General features: G+C 53.7%; 1 protein-coding gene across 23 annotated transcripts in view; it reads right to left on the bottom strand.

Moving 5' to 3' along the window:
• Positions 1 to 19563, bottom strand: part of NRXN2 (neurexin 2) — a 110354-nt gene that overhangs the window by 3117 nt on the left and 87674 nt on the right. For 17 of the 23 annotated variants that reach the window (XM_053560951.1, XM_053560942.1, XM_053560939.1 and 14 more), the window contains 4 exons: positions 19097 to 19268; positions 15276 to 15365; positions 11587 to 11912; positions 8991 to 9069 (listed from right to left, as the gene is read on the bottom strand). In XM_053560951.1, the coding sequence (XP_053416926.1) occupies positions 8991 to 9069; positions 11587 to 11912; positions 15276 to 15365; positions 19097 to 19268 (667 nt within the window). The remainder of the gene's footprint in view (positions 1 to 8990; positions 9070 to 11586; positions 11913 to 15275; positions 15366 to 19096; positions 19269 to 19563) is intronic. The other 6 variants (XM_053560938.1, XM_053560946.1, XM_053560945.1 and 3 more) reach the window with 1 other exon arrangement.

The following is a 19563-nucleotide window of genomic DNA, read 5'->3' on the forward strand; positions in this document are numbered from 1 at the left end:
AATAAAACAACGGAAAGAAGAAGAAAGCAAAAAAAAGAAAAGAAAATACATACACAGCCATCTGGGAGGGATGAACTTGCTAAAATAGGGCCCAGGGGAACTAGTGGAGAGGGTCTTGTGAAGGGGAAAGTAGATATCCTCTCCCTGGGTCTGATAACTGGAGTCCCCAAGGCAGAAACTGCAATTCCCATCAGCCCCCAAGGGTGAAAATTACAACTCCCATTAGCTCTTGGAGGGGTGTGAACCACAACTCCCATCAGTCACTAGGTCAATAACTACAACTCCTATCAGCCTCCTTGGCCTCTCAAATCAAAGTAGTGCAACCCACTGGCCTGGGGTAGAAGAGAGCTGGAGCTGGCTCTAGGTGGCTGGTGGAAAGCCTCCCTCCTCTTGTAGGGGCTTCTCTGGGCCTAGTAGATCTGAAAGTTTCCTCTCTGGCTCTCCCTCCAGCACAGCCTAAGCTCTGCCCACACCTGGGAACCTCTCTCCTTGGTCTCCGCAAATTGTCTCTCTTCTTCACAGATCATGCCCACAAGCCCCCAGCCCCCTGGGTGATAAGCATATCTTGGCCTCCACTGTCAGATCGCACCTGTCCCATCGCACGCACACACACACACACACACACACACACACCCTGCAACGAGGCCAGCCACATTCAACCTTAGCATCTTGGAGCTTTTCTCCTGCCCCCCACCAACCACCCCACAGCCTTCTGCCTGGGCACCAAGTTCAAATACCTATGCTGACCCTTCAGATCAAGCTCCAGCAATCTCACAGATTCATCCTTGGCCACACCAGGCAGCTCACAGCCAAGATTTCAGAGCCTTGCCCCAGGGTGCTCATCCTACCAGGCTCCAATCTCCTAGGCTGGGCTCACCTACATCCCAGATTTTGAAGCCTCAGGCCCTGGTCCTCTAAAGGCTCAGCCACAATGAAAAACTGAGCCCAGAGCAAAGAATGGACATCCTACTCCTGCTCGTTATGGATGGGGATGCTTAGGCCCAGGTGGGCCGGACTTCCCAAGGTCAGCAGGTGTTGGTGTCAAGCAAGGAATGGACTGCCCTGTTCCTGCTGTGGCTCTCAGAGGCCAGGGAAAGGCCTGGTCTCTTGAGGCACCTAGTAAAGCCTGAATCTCACCCCCATCCTTGCCTCCAGGAAGCTGTGGGAACGCTTGACTCTTGGCTTAGATGCTAATCTGAGAGGGTGAACACCTGCTGTCATTGGGTTCCTGTGTGACTGTGAGCAAGTTTGTTCTGCTCTCTGGGCCTCAATTTTGTCATCTACAAAAGCAGAATACCATACTACAGGCCCAGAGTGAGGACAAGGCCTAGCTCCTGTGGGACCTCTATCCTATGGAGGAGTAGTGGGTCCTCCCATCCCCACCTGAGCCCTCAGACTCACCAAAAGACAGCCCAGCACCTTGGTCCCCAGGTAAGGGAAAAACTCAGATGTCAGCTCACAGCCTCCTGCCCCTCCCCCCTCCAGGTAGCTGTAGCATTTGGAAAATACTCACAGGTATATACTTATCAGACGCCACCCACCCTACACTTCTCTGTATCCTGAGAAAAATGGAATTTCCATGCATGTTAGTTCTGCTCGCTAGAGCATTCCATCCTGACCAAGGAGACCAGTCATTCCTGAACACTTCTTCCTCCCCATTCTCCTTCCTCCAGGGACTGCTGGCCCAACAGTATGGGCCCTTTCTGCTTTTAGAGCACACAAGGCCCCTAAATGGTAATCTATCCAAGAACCCCATCCCCCCTAAGCAACGTATTCCCACCCCTGAGTATAGAACTGAGGCTGAGAGAGTCCAAGACTAAGCAGTTAGTTGGCTTAGGCGCTACCCACCGGTGCTAGAGGAGCAAGACAGCCACTACCTGACGGCACATTTCATGTGGATTTGAGAAAAGGCAGCTCGACGTAGACACAACCCTGCAGGTGCATTCCTTGACACACAGCACCTCTGTGCAAAACTGGCAAAAAGCTTTCTCTCCTCCCAGTGGACAACAGCCCTGTCCTGGGACCCAGCCAGCACATATGGCTGAGAAACAGAGCACTGGCCAGATTTCAGCCCCTACTCACCTGTCCAAGCGGAGAACCACTTGTGCCACCGAGTGTGGCCTCAAAGATGTGTCCCTCTCCACCCTTAAACCCCAACACAACAGGGCAGTGGCCAGTGTAGTTTCAAGGTCAGAGAAAGTGAGGCAGAGTGTGGGGTGCATGCACATGCACATGCACACACATGTACGCACACTCTAAGGGCCTGTGTTTCTGCACACCTGGGCATATGTCCCTAAGCACATATGTGAGTGTGAACGTGAACCTTGATGGCTCTGAGTACTGAGAGTGTGTGTGTATGTCAGACCTGTGGCTCTAGCATGGTCTGCCAGTCCCTGAGCTTGGTCTGAGCTCAGCATGCACACGCGATGCAAGAATATGTCCCTGAGAACATGTGACTGCACCACTGTGGGTCTTGGCACATACGGTGCTCCTCTGTGAACATGTCCTTCACCAAACTCATTTTCTCCTTCTTCTGGGCAGCTAGACTACATTTGCCAGCATCCCCTGCAACTAGGTGTGGCCATGTAACTGAGCAGTGGGCACTGCCATACCAACAGCCTCCGGTGTGCCTTCTTCCATGCTCCTTCTCTTGCAGTGACCTTGGAAACCACATGCTGACATCAGAGGCACCACAGACATAAGGAGTGTGGGCTCCTGAAGCATCCCTGGCAGCACAGCCACCTGTTGACCAGGAGCACCCAGGTAGAGCACACCTGAGTGGGAAAGTTCTCTTGAATTAAGCACTTAGATTTGAGGCTTATCTGTTACAGAAACAAAAGTTACTTTGACTAATATAGGCCTGGCACCAGAAATGGGTGTCACGGTAACAAAAACCTGTAGCACTCACATGACAATCCAGGGAACCAATGGAGGCTGGGAAGATGCAGACCCAGGTCAACAGTGGCAAACTGGTACACACCACTGCTTGTGGTGAACCCAAGGGGACATGAGGGTGAAGGGCTAGGGCAGGGCTCAGTGACTATGCCCATTTTTACTTTCTACTTTTGTCAGTATCGTACAAGGAGACAAACTCAGGCAAGAACTGGCTGGTTTGCAGGCAGAAAGGAAGGGAATAGGGAATGGGTCCTGTGAGAGTCACAAGAGCCAGTGCTTACAAACTCTAAAGGAAGGAAAACTAAAAACAGCTCAGAGGCCCAGTACAGCTTCTCATCAGCCTCCTTCTATGAGGCTTAGGGTGTTGCCTCCCCACCTATTGTTTGGAGACTGTCACCACTATACTAAGACAAAGAGGCATGGGAAGGACAAGGAAATAAACAGAGCTTGAGAATTGTGTCTAGGAACCAACTCTGGGCTTCAGGCCCTGAATATGCACTAGCAGGGATGGGCTGCAAGGCTATGCACCCCTAAGGGACACAATTCCCCAAGCCCACTTCAGACATGGCCATGGAGGAGGAGCACTGGGGAGAACTCCCCAGAGGGCAGAGCCAGGGGTCCCAGCTAGGATAGGGTCTCCCAGAGAGCAGAGGGCTCCTCATTGCTGGTAGCCTCTGGTGTTTTCATCTTTCCCTTCTTTTTTTTTTTTTTTGTTGTTGTTGTTTTTGGCCCTCGGTAGAATGCGGTGGCATCATAGCTCAAGGCAACCTCAAACTTTTGGGCTCAAGCAATTCTCTTGCCTCAGCCTCCCTAGTAGCTGTGACTACCAGCACCTGACACAATGCCCGGCTATTTTTTTTTTTTTAGCAGGCCTGGGCCTGGTTCAAAACCACCAGCCCCAAAGCATGAGGCCAGCACCCTAACCACTGAGCTACAGGCGCCCAGCCATCTTGTCTCTGCCTCACCCTTGCATTCTGGATGTGTGGGGGCTGTGGGGGCAGTGATATAAACCATCTTTGTAGTTCATTAGTCTGCATACACACAGGTCCCCAGCACAGAGGAGCCAGGTCTGTGTGAGATAGAGTAGCTGCCACCTCCCAGACATCCTCAGCTTTGAGATGAGTCCCATAAATGGTGGGACTTTGGGTTGTCTACTGTGATGACCTGAAGGCCAGAATGACAAATAATTCACTAACTGGTCCCTAAATCTGTTTCTGCTTCCTCCTGGGGACACAGCAAGGCCATACTTCCTGGCCTCCCTGGAAGCTAGATTGGGCCCTAAGACTGAGCTCTGGATGACAGAATGTGGGCAGAAGCAATTGGCACCTCTCCCAGGCCTGGCCCATAAAAACCTCCCTTCATGAATCCAGACTGAGTCTCCTTCCACCACAAGTTGGAAAGTCACCTTTTGAAGATGGTGCAGCCACAAAAGGGAAGGGGACCAGGCCCCAAGTCATTGCTGCCCACCAATTAGGAACCCTTGTGTGTAACTTGGGTAAATGAGAAATGCATTTCTGTGTTAAACCACGAATATGGTGGCATTTGTCTGTTACAGTAGCTAGTGTGACACCCACTGGGAATCTGCACCTGTTCCTCTGTGGGTCTGAGCAAACGCGTCTGTGACTGTGGAGCTAAGCCCACATACACTTCTGCAGGTCTGAGCATACATGGGCCTGGGTGAATCTGAGTATACATACGTGTACATGTGTGCCCTTATGGATGTGAACAGCTAGCTGTGTGTACTCAGATAAGTGTGAACATACAGGCATGACTTGTACTGAGTGTGAACATGTGTGCATGCTCCACGGGTCTGAAGATATGTGCGTACTCTTCTCTGTGCTGCTGCGTGAGTATCTCTAGGTACAGAAGTGCACCCATACCAGGAGCACCTGTGTGAGCCAGTGTAGGCCTGAGAGCGTGCCTGCACATGCATGTGTGGGTGTCTGAGCACATGCACGTGCTCTCCCGTAGGTCGATATGTACATATGTATTCTTCTGTGAGTCTGAACCAAAATGTGTGTTTCCCAGGCACTTGTGTATACAGCACAGTGGGATTAAGTACACACATGCCTGCCTGCAGGGGTCCAGGCACTTGTATGTGTCTGAGCACGAGCGTATATGAAATCACGAGCCTCAGCAGATGTGAGCTCATGGGCCTCTCACGGACACAGTGTGGGGAGGTGCAGGTCTGTGAGGCTGAACAAACTGTGCATGTGCGTGGCCTTAGAGCAAGCACACACACCTACCTCTGAGAACATATATGCCAGAGCCTTGTGAGTCTTAGTGTGTATACACACCTCAGTGTACACGTGGCCTGGTGCCACTGTGGCACTGAATACACATGTTGGTGCATGAGCACATCCCTCTACATATGAACGTGTACATCTTGTGAGTACACTTGGGTAGAACTGGGACACATGTGCACCTCCATGAGTCTGGGATGGATGTGCCCTTCTGTGAATACATGTTTGCAGGACACATTGTGTACACACCTGACCTGGAAGTGCACACAGGTCTCTACGGTTCTAAAATGTGTCTATAAATCTGAATACAAGTGTGGGACTCTGTGGCCCAAGCACTGGTGTGAGTGTACTTTTTCAGGTGGATATGTACACGTGTGCCTATCAGCTGAGCATGGATGTGTATTCTGTGAGCCCAGAGACATGTCACAAGGTATGTGTCTCACTGGGTCTGAGCACACATGTGCACACACTCGGGTTTGAACACCCACCCTTGCATCCCACATGTCTGCAGCATGCAAGTATGTCTGTGTCTGAGCATGTGTGTGTTCTGAACATTCGGCACTCACGTCAATAGACGTGTGTATGTGAGTGCCTCAGTGGGCTGAGCATGCGTATACACGTAGTGCATGAAGTGCCATGTAATGTCTGAGTGTGTGCACTTCTCTGTGTGACTGAGCACACTTCTAAGTGTAAAGCTCTGGGTGCTGAGCAGTGTGCATGAGCAGGCACACAGTTGTGAATCTAAGCTCCTCAGTGGGCATTTTTGGAGCTCTAAGTACACACATCTAAGACTCGGTGTCTCTGAGTAGTGTGCCCTTGTGAGACTGTGCATGTGTACATGAGTTTGTGCTTCTGCATCTGTGTGTATGGACTTCAGGGTGTGTACACACACATGACTCCTGGAGTCTAAGTATGTGTGTGCTGTTGGTCGGAGCATGAATGGTGTGTGCTCTTCTAGGATTGAACATATGTGTGCACATGGAAGTGGGCCCCTGTGCACTTGCCAGCAGGTCCATAAATGTGTGTGCAGAGATGGATGTGTGTGCCTCTGGTCAGAGCTCATGTGTGTGCATGCAGATGGTGTCTCTGCGGGTCTGAGCCCAATGTCTCAGGGTGTTCAAAGTCACACCTCCACAGGGGCCAGGCCCAGAACACAGTGCGTGGGTCAGGCCAGATCAAAAAACAAGGGGTGTTGGGTCACATTACCACTGTATGGTGCCTGCCCCTAGTCACTCCCATTCCATAGAACTTAAACAATGCTCTTCTTTGGCTGGGTTGCCAACATCAGGTAAAATAACTGTGTAGAGGATGGTCTGACCAAGCAGGTGGGGAAAGATATGGGGCCTGGGATTGGTGGAGAATCCCAGTTATGGAGAGGTAGGAAGGTCAGCAGGGATGATCTCAGGCCCCATACCTGGACCCAGGGACGAGGATTGATCTGGAAGGAAGGAGGGGTCCAAACATGGTGGGCTTAGGCCCTGGGAGCCACTGCCTCCAGCCAGGCTGTCCACACCTCTAACACTGACCTGGGAGCCAAGGGCCTGACCCTCTGCTAGAGAAAAGCCCTAGCACATGGGGGCCCAGCACATGGGGGCCCAGAAGAAGCTCTGGCTGAAGATCCTTTTGGAGCATGGCCTGAGGGACCCTAGAGGCAGCTTGGTCTTTGCCTGGCCTACCATCAGAATAATGAGTGATGTGAGTGTGGACATGTAAACATGTGGCACAGGCCTGGGAAAGAGCCTGTGGATTCTGGTGGTTTCCTCTGGGGGCTCCAGTGTGCACTCTGCTCTCCCTGCTAGCCTCATTTTTAAAGCTGGGGACTAAGCAGATCCCTCTCCCCTCCTTATCTCACCCCCATTCCCCAGCTTCTAGTTCTCCACCCTCCATCCACCTCTCACATACTTGGCCCTTTTCCAAATAAAATGGCCCAATGGTCAGTGACATCACAGATCCCTAACTGAGGGCAGCTGCCCTTCAGGCTCTAGCTCTTCCTCATCCCCTGCCTGATGCAGTCTATAAGAGCTCGGACCACCAGTGCACATACTGGGCATCACACCCAAGCCCCTGAGGAGACTGTGAGCCATGGCTGGGAGGGAGGTTGGAACCTAGTGGATAGAGTATGGCTCTGGTAGGGTCTGATGTGCACTGGATGTCCCTGTGTGGTGACCATCTGGCTCCAGATGCCCCTTTGCAGGGTCCAGGAAAGAAGAGACTCCTGTTACACAAGAGTTCCTGTCCCAGAGCATGTGAACCTAGGCACACGTGTGCAAACACATGTGATAGGGCCACACAGCACCCTTTTCTCATGACCCACACAGACCTTGTCCAAAAAGCCCCAGTGAAGGATTCTCAGGGGGCCATCCATCACAGCCACTTCTGCCAGGCCAGGGCTAGCAGAACTGTGTCAGCCACAGGAGACCCTGGTAAGTGCCTAGAGCTCAGAGGGGTGAAGCAGGCCTGGGGGTTGTGGTGTGTTGATGAAGCTGCCAGATGCCCAGAACCTCTCAGAGCAATGTAGGGAGGTTTGGAGTGCACATCCCTGAGCCAAGATCACCCAGTAAGACAGAGGAACAGCCTCAGCAGAGGGGCCTCCGGGAGTGGAGGGCATGTGTCCTGGAAATCCCTCTGCCCTTTGTCCTTGAACTTAAGCCTCTGCCCCAAGGCCCCTGGTCCATGCTTAGGTCCTGCTCCCTTCTTTCTCTGCCCACACTCCTTCTAGGGTCATGGCTCACCTGCACTTGAATGCCTCTTCTGGAGTTGGGAGGTCCCTCAGGCCAGATTTGCGGGATGCACCCAGGCCACACTGCCTCCCCTCCTCACCATATGCCCTCCCCCAACCCTGCAGGCACCACCTCAACCTCCAGCTTTTTGCTACCAACAGCCCAGCCACCACTTATCACAAGGCAGAGAGAAGTTTCTGGGAGCCCAAGCGAGACCTGTGGGTGGCCCTGCATCCCACAACTCCTCTGGCTGCCACCAAGGCCTGTGCTCCCCCACTGGGAAATCTGGCCACATCCAGTCATTTTCTCAGTTTAGCCACCAGCCTCAAGCACCCCATCCTTCCTAGCTGCTCTTGACCACCCCAAACATGCTAGGATGAGCAACCCTGGGACCCCCCTGCACCTCTCCACACTCAACACTTCTCAGGCAGCACTCAAAGTACCCCTACTTTGCCAACTAGAAGCATCAAGTAGAGGGCTGGGGGCCTGCTATGCCCTCCTCCTCCAGCAGGCCCCCACTAGAGCCTGGGCCAGACCTCAGGCCCCCATCTCCCCAGCAGGCCACATGTCTGGCCAAGGGGGCACACTGCCAGGCACAGAGCCTGGAGGTCTTGGCAGGGTCCATCCCTGGGAACTCTTCAGACCACTACACTGGACACCTTCCTGGGACTAAGGATGAGAAGGGCCCAGGATCCAGCAGACACCTCCTCTCTGGTGACCAAGAGAGTGCCCAGCTTCAGGGCAGGGGGGAGTTGCAGTTCTAGACCCCAGAGCTGATGGGAGTTGTAGTTCCTAAGCCCACACTGCCCACACACTCCCCATCTCAAGGACTCATGAGAGCTGCAGTTACTCCTCTTTCTAAGGAAGTCTCCCTCTTTCCTTCCCAGCACCCCTTGGCTCTCAACCCAGGACCCCAGGCTAAGGACCTCACTACCTCTGAGGGGTGGTGGACAAAAAGGAATCTTGCCAGAGGGCATTTGAGGGACCTGAGGCCATCAGAAAGGAAACTGATCAGGGACAGCTAGGGCCTGGCAGCAGGCTCTGGGGGTTTGGGCCAAGTGGCAGGGATAGTCGCCCCTCCTAGCAGCATCGCAGAGGGCCCCGGGGCAGGGGAGGGGGGAAAGGCACTCACCAGTACTGGGCTCACACTCCTCTAGGTCTTCATCATCACTCGGACACTCAGCCGAGGCCACCAGGAGGTCATCTGTGTTCTGGGGGGCGAGAAGAAAGGTAGGGAAAGAAAGGGTTCCAGAAAGGTCAGCAGATCCCATAGCCATCTCTTGAGGTACTGTGACAGCCCAGGAGACAGGGCCCTGGGCTGAAACAGACAACCCTGGTCCAAGTCCCAGCTCTCCCCTCACTTACTGGGTGACCTTGGGCCTCCATTTCTGCCAGCCCTGCAAGCTTCCCTAGCTTCTGAGGATCAATGAAACAACACATGTTGTGCTTTTTACTTCTGAGAAGTGAGGAGATTGGACTCTAGACCTCAGTCTGCAGAGCAGGAGTAAGAGGGTGCCCTGAAGCAGGGGTGTGGGGAGGCCAGGCCAGCCGGGCAGAGCAGGAACAGACCTGGAGGGGTTTCCTGGCCCCAGCTTCACCACCCCATCACCCCTCATCTCTTTCCCACCCCCTTTCCTAGAGCCCAAGAGATGCGGGCTGCACACAATAATTAGGGCTATGGTTGCCATGACAACAGGAGTCGACTTTGTCAGCATTTTCTCTCCTTCTGATTGCAAAGAAAAAGAATCCCCAAGATGAGTGAGTGAAGGGGGAGCAGGGTGCTTGGGGGGTATTAGGGAAGGGACCTGAGGAGGGAAAGCAAAAGTCCAGGCAGGATGGGAGAAGGCGAATGCAGGTGGGGGGGAGAGGGCCAGGCTGAAAGCCAAGGACAGAAGGGTCAAAAGGGTCATATTTCACCTCCTCTTCGGCCCCTCAGCTTCAGACACTGCAGCCCTCACCCATGGGCAAGGTGGAGCCATAGGACATCTTCCCTTTTGTGTTCTTGCCCCCAGGCACCAGCCTCCATCTTGGATGCCTCCTCATCATACCTATAACCCCTAGGCCCCCACTTCTCCCTTCTATCTGGATGGTCCACCTGAGACTGGATGGCCTTCCTTCCTGTGATCTGGAGGACCGTGGGCATGGCAGTGCCCAACCTTAGGTGGAGCCCAGGCCTTTCTCCGAGGGCTCCCTGTTCTCTAAGGGAAAATCCTTCATATCCCCTCAGTTTCCTTGACAGAGAGGAAGGGGGTACAGGCTTGTCACTCTTGGATGGCTCTGGCTAACCTGGTTCCAGGTTCCCAGTGTTGCAGACTGACAGGGAGGAAAGGGCTGGAGTCATGTGGAGCCCACCCCTCTGAAGGGCCGGGCACCGTTGCTCACACCTGTACTCAAACCTAGCACTCTGGGAAGCTGAGGAGGGTGGCTTTCTTGAGCTCAAGAGTTCAAGACTACCCTAAGCAAGAATGAGACCCCATCTCTAAAAATAGCCGGGCGTTATAGTGGGCACCTGTAGTCTCAGCTACTTGGAAGGGTGAGGCAAGAGGATGACTTGAACCCAAGAGTCTGAGGTTGCTGTGAGCTATGACACCATAGCACTCTACCCAGGACTACAAAGTGAGACTCTGTCTCAACAAAAAACAAACAAAAAAAGGAGAAGCTAAAGATGGACAGGTGGTAGAGTTAGGGGCACATCTTCATGGCCACCCCTAGATCCCACCCTCACCCTGACAGCACAAGGGGCCCTCCAGGCCTCTAGGCCCAACAGCCATAGGTGGTGAGATGGGGGATGGGAGGGAAGCACTGTGGGGATAGGTGGCTCAGCAAGACTTCCCTGGGCCAACAATTAGAGCAGGCACTGGTGGCAGCAATCAGAAAGCTCAGCCTAGCCCCTGACGACCTTGGCAAGTCATACATGCTCAACCTGCTTTGCCCACCAGAATGTCAGGCCTATCCTGTCCCAAGCAGAACTTCATTTCCCAAGTCAGCCCATCAGGTGCTCCCCAATCACTTGGCCTTGACCTGGCCCAGGAAGCACCTGAGCAGGGCTAAGCACTGGGGTAAGGGAAAGCACAGGGAACTGTCTGCACTGATATCCCTCAGACCCACAGACACCCAGGACGCTGGGGGCCACTGCACAGTGATGCCTGCTCAGGGTCACAGGGCAAGGGACCTGCAGCCAGGGCCTCTCCCACTGCAGAGACTCCAGCAAACAAGGAGAGGCTGCTCCTGGCTGCACCAGTCTCTGGGGGGAGCCGCCCACCACTGATGACTGCACCCAACCCCTCCAGCACTGTCACCCCCACCCAGAGCCATCCTGGTACCATCCATCTCCCACTCAATGCCCACATAGCACTAGGTACGGCCTTCACTGGGGGGCAGAGGAACCATTCCTTCCACCACAACCCCCCAGTCCAGATGTCCTCCCTCACAGGTAGGGTGGTCTTCCCGGGTGTAGCTGGATACCAAACTTCCCCTCAACTCTGAGAATGGTCCCTCTAGGAGGAATGACCACCGCCACATCTACAACCTCCCTTGTCACCAGGGTGGAGGTCACTTCCAGAAAGATGACCTTGCCCATTGGCATGACAAGAACAGCAGGGACAGTAGCCTCCTAGATCCTCCCAAATCCCTCAGACCTTCACCCAGGAACCAAATCGCTATGCGGGCACCAGCCCTATCCCTCAACCTAAAGCCTCCACCCTTGTCACCAGCCAAAGGGTCCTCACCTGCGTGGTGCTATCCCTCAGCGTGGGGGAGCGGCCCCGGCGTGTAGTGGTAGTGGCCATGGTGGTGGTGGTCTCCATGATGGTAGTAGCCATGTCGGCCAGCAGGGTGGTGGCCGTGGTCTCCGCACTGAGCAGCACGGACGGCCCCTCCCCCACCAAGCGCAGGTGGCCCTCGGTCCGCACATTGGGGTCGCTCTCGGCGGCCAGCGCCAGCACCTTGAGCCCATTGTAGTAGAGGCCGGACACCTGGCCCTGGAAGGGGCGGCCCTGATCCCGGCCCCCAATCTTGATGGCAGCCTGGCTGTTGAAGATGGTCAACTGGCGGCCTGGGTAGGGGTGGGGGGTGACAGACAGAGGAAGGAAAGGTAGTAGGGGTGACCAGGAAGGAATGGGGAGAATGGAGGGAAGCAAAGGGGAGGAAAGAGGAACAGAGGAGGAAGCCAGCAAATAGGGAGTGGAATGAGGAAGGGGCAGACAACCAAAGGGAAAGTACTTGTCAGCCACAGCCCCTAGCTCAGCCAGGTGGGGGTCCCCAGAAGGGGAGGGTGCTCAGGGCACATATGGGCTGGGGAAAGGGAGCCCAGCCCCCCATCCTCCACCCCACCATGCGCATGCTTCCTCCACCTTTCCCATCCCCTCTCCTCTCCTACTCCAGGGCCAAGGCCCCACTTCTTCTTCCCTTAATTCGGACCCGCATCTTCTGCTTCTGCTTCCCCAAACATCCCAACGCAGTGTACAGCCCCGAGCCAGAGAGCCAAGGAGCCCCCAGAAGCGGCAGATAGTGGAGACAAAGAGGCAGAGACAGAGGAGGCAGCTGCCAGGCCGAGGTGGAGTTGGTGTGTGTGAGAACAGAGGAGGAGGCAAGACCGAGGGCGCCATGTGACAATGTGACTGTGTGGGAGCAGCAGCCTGCTCCAGGCTGGCCTCCTGCCTAAGACAGGCCCCTGGACCCCTAGTCAGGCTCCCCTCTCTTCCCCCAACCTGCCAAGGCCCAGCCACTGCCCAAGGCCCAGGCCCTGGAAGGCACCGCAGCCCCGTCCTCCCACCTAGACGTGCAATCACAGAAATGGCAAATGTTAAAGGGACCTTGCTTCGCTCGCTGACAGCCACAAAACCCGCTCCAGCTCCAAACTCGCTCACACTCAGCAGTATTACACCTTAGATCCCCCACCTGGGTGGGGTTTGGCTGTTCTGTTTGGTTTTAGTGGATCTGGGGGTCAGTTTAACCCTCTGAGTTTGTTGTTTTGGTTTGGTTTTTAGAAAAGATATTTATTATGTTTAAGTTTAGATTTAACTTTGGTTTGGTGCTGCTTATTTTGAAGGGAGAGGGGTTGGGCAGAGGGCCTACAACATTGCCCCCATCTCCCCCGGACCTTCAGCTGCTGGCGCTGGGGGATTTAGACCTGGCTTAGCCCTTGTTAGCCTCTGGTTAGTGTCTCGTTAAAGATCTGGTTTAGAGTTAGGTGCCTGTGAGCCCTGGCCCTGAAACCTGGGCTGAGGACAATCCAACTTGTGAAGCCCATACCCTCTTTAGAAACACAGGTTCTCTGGGACACCCAGGCCTTTGTGACACCCAACCATCTACCGGGCCTCTGGCCAATGATGGGCCACTAGTGTGTATCCTCAGCAGCGCCCCCAACTGCCCACCCAGACCAGGACACCCTGGGGCAATGTTACCACCTTACATAAGGGGGAGCTAGAGCCCCAGAGGCAAAGGACTAGCAGTGGCAGCTCTAGGTGAGGCCCTGGAGTACCAGACCCAAAGAGGTCCGTGAGGCCTCTGCAATGGTTCTGTGCATCCCACTTTGTTACCAGACATAAGAATTCTGAGGAAAATGATGGGGAGAAGGGTCACAGTGGTCAAATGAGTTTGGGAAGCAAATGAGTTTCAGTTTCACAACTGAACAGGTTCTTTCCGGAAGGACTTCTCAGAAGCTTCATTAAACAACTGTACGTATGCATCTCCAAGAGGAAGAAACCGGATCCAGCACTTCCCAAAGTCATTTCACCACAACCTCTTCACTGGGAAGCCTCCCATGTACTGTTCCACAGGACAGGTTTTAGAACTAGAAAATAGATTCATCCAGTAAATATTTATTGAGCACCTACCATATTCTAGGCACTAACAATAAAATATTCCTTCCAAGAATACCCAGGCCTTATTCTCAAACACTTCCCTGCTCTTTATTTCATCTCATCCTCACAACATGACTGTGAGGTGGGCTTAGCTCCCTATGCCTGTCTCACTGAGGAGGAAGCTGAGGCCCAAGAAGGGGAAGCACTTGGCCAAGGCCACACAGAAAGTGACTTCCTCCTTCCAAGCTTTGGAAACCACTGATCCAAAATTTTCACCAAAGAGAAAATTCAGCCTAAAAAGATAAGGAAGGAAAACCTGGCTCTTCTCTTCCCTAAACCCACAGCTCCTTGCCTTCCAAAAGGGCCTGTCCAGTTCTCCCTACCTTGGGATCACAAGTTGTCTCAGCCTCAGCCCAGGCTGCTCCCTTGGCCTCTCTGATTCCAGGAGAGGGAGGTGGGCAATGGAGAGGAAGCCACAGCATTAACAAACTCAGTCCCTGTGGCCCCTGCCCCTGGCCCCACCCACCATGAACTCCTCAAAGGGTTAAAGTTCACCCCGCTGGAGAGAGCAACCCAGTGTGGCTGGGGGCTGTAGGTTTTAGCGATGTCTGTTACAGTCCCTTTAACTTTTTGTCCTGTTATGGATTTATCATATCTGGTTATCAGCGTGTTTAGGCCCCACTAGTGTGGGGGGCTGGAAGTTACATTTGGGAGTTTTAGTTGGGGAAGGCCCCAGTGGACATTTAAAAGCACAGTTATCAGCTGGTTAAGTGGAGGTTTAACAGTTCTATTTCCCCCCTAGAGTTTAGCCTTAGAGGTACAGAGCTCGCCCCCACCCCCACCCCAGAAATGGGACAGCTTTGCCTTGGCCTCCAACTTCCCTTGGTGACAAGAAGCCCTCTCCTTCTCTTCTACTCTCAGCCGCACCTCACCACATGCAGCCTCACAGGAGCCTACCTGTCCCCTTCATGCCCAGCAGCACAGAAGCACCTCTGGGCCAGCACCTCCTCCCTGTCTGTCCTCAACCTCCACCACTTCTAAGAGGCCAGTGGACCAAGATGGGACTGTTTCAGACTTAGTAGCCCCACAGGCACCCCCTTTGGGGGTCTTTCCAGTAGGATCTGAGGCCCCCACCCACTCTTCTCCTTCCTCCTCACATGACCCTGGTGAAGCCCTCCTAACCCTCCTTTGGATCTTTACATCAGCCCTTCCTGCTTCCCAAAGGTCTGTGGCCCTTTACCAAACCTCTGAGATGAGCCTTGGGCAGAGAGAACTTACATACCCACCTGCCCTCTCAGATAGCTGGGGAATTATAGCCTGGCATACACTGGGTGCTTCCTCGGCCAGAGATCTTATGGGTGGCCCTACGTCCCAATCTCAGGTTTAGAAAGAGAAGAACTCTCCCTTTTCTAGGAAAACCCTACCCCTTCCCCTAAACTACCACTCTGAAATGCACAGACCCCTGACTACAAAGAGGAAGGGAGCACCTGACTGGACAATCGTCCCTTCCTGGGGGGTGGGCGCTGGCAAAGGCACGGAGGGGGAAGAGAGAGCTCTGCACCTTTAAGATAGTGTTTTTAAAGTTAATTAATTAATTAATTCTGGTTAATTACCTTTGTCGAGCAGCCACTCATCTACTACTCGACCAAGCCGGTAGGGGATTCTCTGTCTAGCAATCGCCAGGCGCTCGTTATCAAAGTTTCCTTGGAAAAGTTTAGAAAGACAGTAGGTTTCTCAGGCGGCGAAGTCCAAAGGAGTTAGAAAAGTAATTAGGCATTTCTCAGGAGACTCAGAGTAAGCAGCGACATCCATTGGAAGGAGGGGAAGGTAGGAAAAGAAATGCTGGGGTCCCTCTTTTCCCTGGGCCCCCTCCCTGGGCTCCTGTCCAGAGCCAGCCCCACCCTGGGGCAGGAGCAACCCAAAGCAAAAGAGAAAAAAAAGGAAAGGGACACAAAAGAAAAGGCAGCTGGAAGGTCAAAGGTCAGAGGTTAAACAGGTTTCTCTATGATCAAACGGTTGGCCTCCTTCCTTCCCCAACCCAAAGTGGAGGTGGGCGGGGGAGGGGCATTTAGCAGGTTTAAGTTGAGGGTAGAAGGCATCAGTGGCCCAGCTGGTTACTGCGTTTAGAGGGCGTTTAGAAGTGGGAGGGATGGGTTAAGCGGGGTTTATGCAGCATTTAGGGGGTCACCCAGGCACACGCGCAGTGAACAGTGAGATTTAAACCACTTTTCCAGCCACCTCAACTCCCTTTGCCTTCATGCTGTGCTCCCAGCTTCCCCTTGGTCCCCACTGCACACCATGACTCCATCACCATCTTGCACCTTAACCCCATCACCACACTCCCTGCAAGGTGCTTCAGGCCTCCTCGCCCTGGTCACAGCTCCCTTTCTACCTGGCAGCCACTACCAGTGAGGTCATGTGCAGTGCCCTGTGGGGGAGCTGGGGCAACCCCCAACCCTCCTCTGCTCCCTCCTCTGCCTTGGCCTTCACCTTAACCCCTCTCTGCTCAGAGCTGGGTTTCCTCTCCTTGCTGCCCTGCACCCATGTTATCTCACTCATCTTACAGCCCCATAGCCTTCTTCCCTCAGGCTCCTCCCCCCAACTCCAGCCCCACTCCATCCTCAGCTGCCCATCTGGACACCTACCTGTTCCTCTCTGCTCACCAATCTCCAGTCCCGGGAGACCAGGAAGGAGACTGTGTGAGAGAAAGTGTGTGCGCATGCATGTGCCTGTGTGGGAAGGGATGTGTTGGTGTGCCCAGGAGTATCCGTGTGCGCCTCTGTGAGTCGTGGGTGATCCTGATCCACAGAAGTGGAAAGAGAAATCACTTCCTTGGAGAACTGGGCCACTTACATACTGATCCTGTTCAGCTCATGCTTGTGCGTCCAAGAGGCTTTCCCATCCCATCGCCCGCTACACAGCTGCACTCACCTGCCCAGAGACATCTGGGCCTGGGCCTGCCTGTGCACACCTCCCAGGAAGGTGTACACCATGTGTTCATATATGCATGGATGGCACCTCTTTAGGTGCTTATGAGGCAGTGAGACTCTGCCCTCTTATAGACTCAGGACACTTACGCTTAAGCTAAAAACAAATCATTCAATCACACACATGGATGCCCCACCCTGGGGCAGAAGTAACCCAAAGCAAATGTGCATGTGTGTGTCTCCTAAGAGGAAGAATGTATATCTGCCTCATTGGAGGAAGGCTAAGTATAAAAATTCGAGCAAACATCCCATTTATTGAGCACCTCTGTTCTAGCACTTTCCTTAGATTATCTCATGGAATTCTCACTGTATTGCTATGAAGTAGGTGTCATCACCACCTTTCAGAGGTGGAAACTGAGATGCAGAGAGGCTAAATGTACTCTCCAAGGTCATACAGCTTGTCAGTAGGAGACCCAAATTAAAACCCGGGCCCTGCTGCCTCAGGCTCCATGGGTTGTCTATCTGTACTCCCTGAGAATCAGAATGTCTCTGTTCTCTGAGCCCATGTACGTTACTGACCTGACCCCTTGGTCCTGCTCTGGGTCTGCCCCTTACTGTGCACATGGTCAACCACCAGGCCCTTAAGTTATTCCATTTTGCAGGTAAGGGGCACCTAGCACCTTTCCTCATCCCTGCCAGGCCCTGAGAAGAGGGCCATAGGTACAACTCCTTTGACTTGGCCTCTAGCCTACTGGGCTCTAAGGGGAGAAGCTCTAGACCCAAGTCCTGGCTTGACAGGGTGAAGGCCTCATGCCCCTCAATCCAAGCCTTGTCCAGCATAGGCTGATTTTATCATGGCTACAAAGGCTGCCCTTGTATGTATGCATTTGACAGAGACAGAAGTTTGATGATGTCCACAAAGCAATCATGCCCACACATCCTGAACTGTCAGTGTCTGTTGGGGCAGGGGGCAACGGGAAGCCAGAGAGACTTAGATTTGGGGATTTGTTGTGCCCAGGGTCCTTGGCATAGACTGGCATCCTTCTGCAGAGCTGTCTTCTCATATGTCTGTCTGACCATATGAATGTCCATACTTGTCCATATGTCTGGGATTAGCCTATATGTGCATCATAATCTGTATTTATTAGAGGGCTTCCCAGAAATGGGTGCAAACCTGCATGACTGGACAGCCTGTACTGGCATCTTTACTCCATTATAGGTAAGCCCATGAGGGTTTGCACACTGCCCTTCTACCCACACCCCTTGCAATCAGCATGGAGCAGCTTCTCAGCCTCCAGCTGGCTGTCTCTCTGCCGAGGAGAGCAAGGGAAGTCGCAGATGTTCACTCTGCTTCTCAGTTGTGCCCTGGGTATGACTGCAGTGCCGCTCAGCCTATATCTTAGCATCTCTGGGTTCTGCAGTTCTCCCTGCAGTGTTTCTGCTTCCCTCCCTCTTTTATCTCCTGTGCTGGGGCTCTCCTCCACTCCCTCCCAAGGCTCTGTTCACCTCTTCCCTCCCCGGCTAGGTCTGCATTTTGGCATCTCCATATATCTCTCTCATTGCTCCTCTATCTTTGCATGTGTCAGTACTATTTCCATATCTCTCCAACACTCCTCCTCTGGTTTCCTCTCACTCTGAGGCTCTATCTCTGCCTCCCTCACCATCTTTCAGGGTCTCTGCCTCCTCATTTCTTTCATGTCCTCATCCCCATCCCTTCCCTGGGCTCCTCAGACCTTGGTTTGTCCTTGGAGACCACAGCTTCAACAACTGGGTCCATTTGCATTCCTGAGGCTCCCCACAAGCAGGAGCAGTGTCCTGTTCACCTCTGTGTCCTTAGGGTCTAGTACAGGCCCTGATACCTAGTAGATTACAGATGAAGGTTGCTGAATGCACTTGATTCTATTTTTCATTCTTGTCACTTGTCTCTTCTTCCCTTTCAGTGTCCCTTACTCCCTAAGACACTGAGGTTCCTTTTCTCTGGGTCTCTTGCTACTTCTCTTCCTAGATCTTTTATATGGGTTCTTGACTTGCTCTTTTTAAAGACCTTGGTTCTTTCCTTGGTTCTGTTCTTGGGAATAGCCCTGCTTCCTTGCCAAGATAGTTTTAGGTTACTTCCGATCTTCTTTCCTAGGTTTCTGCATCTGCCTTCCCATTTCTGCCTTTCCTTCATTTCTAAACTCATCGCTTCCTCAATAGCATCAGACTTTCCCTACCTCTACCCTCCCTCTTCTTCCTCCACCCCCAAACTGGACCCTGGCTTTGAGGCCTTCCTCTCTCTGCCCCACACCCTGAATGCTGGCTGCGCACGCCCCGCCCCTCAAATCCCAACTTTTTCTTGGCCACGCCCTTCTCTGGCCCCGCCCTGGCAACCTCCCCTCTCCTGTAGCCCCGCCTGCTCAACGCTAAAATCTTCCCCGCTTAGCCCCGCCCCAGTGCGGACAGCGCTCCTATCAGAGGCCGCCATCCGTTCCGCCACCGCACCTCCTCCGCGGGCCCGCCCCGCCTACCTGCCGGGTACCGCTCGTTGACCGGCCAGCTGTCCACCTGCAGGGTGGCGTTGCCGCCGCTTCGAGTGAAGCGCACCACGTGGTATTTGCCGTCGCTTACGATGGCGTTGGGCTCGTCGATGGTAATGTCGTCGGTGCCCACGTTAAAGATCACCCCCACGGTGCCCTGGTCCTGGGGACAGGGAGGTAGAGCTCAACAACTAGAGGGAGCAACCATTCATCTCTTCTAGTGGCTACTCCTGCGGGTACTGCCCGCTCAGCTCCGTGGCACTTCATGAGTCACCTTTCCCAGGTGTCAACTGCCTGAGGAGGTGCAGAGGTTTGCTCCCCTTCCCCTGTCTCCAGGCCCCAGTCCCTGTGTGTCTTCTGCAAGGGGGTGGCCTGAGGCTCAAAGATTGGGAGACAAGCACTGTGGGGTGCAGAGCCTGGGCCTGGAGCCCCTTCTGCCAGCCACACCTATCACTTGT

The sequence above is a fragment of the Nycticebus coucang genome, chromosome 14 (assembly GCF_027406575.1).
Source record: "Nycticebus coucang isolate mNycCou1 chromosome 14, mNycCou1.pri, whole genome shotgun sequence".
NCBI lineage: Eukaryota > Metazoa > Chordata > Mammalia > Primates > Lorisidae > Nycticebus > Nycticebus coucang.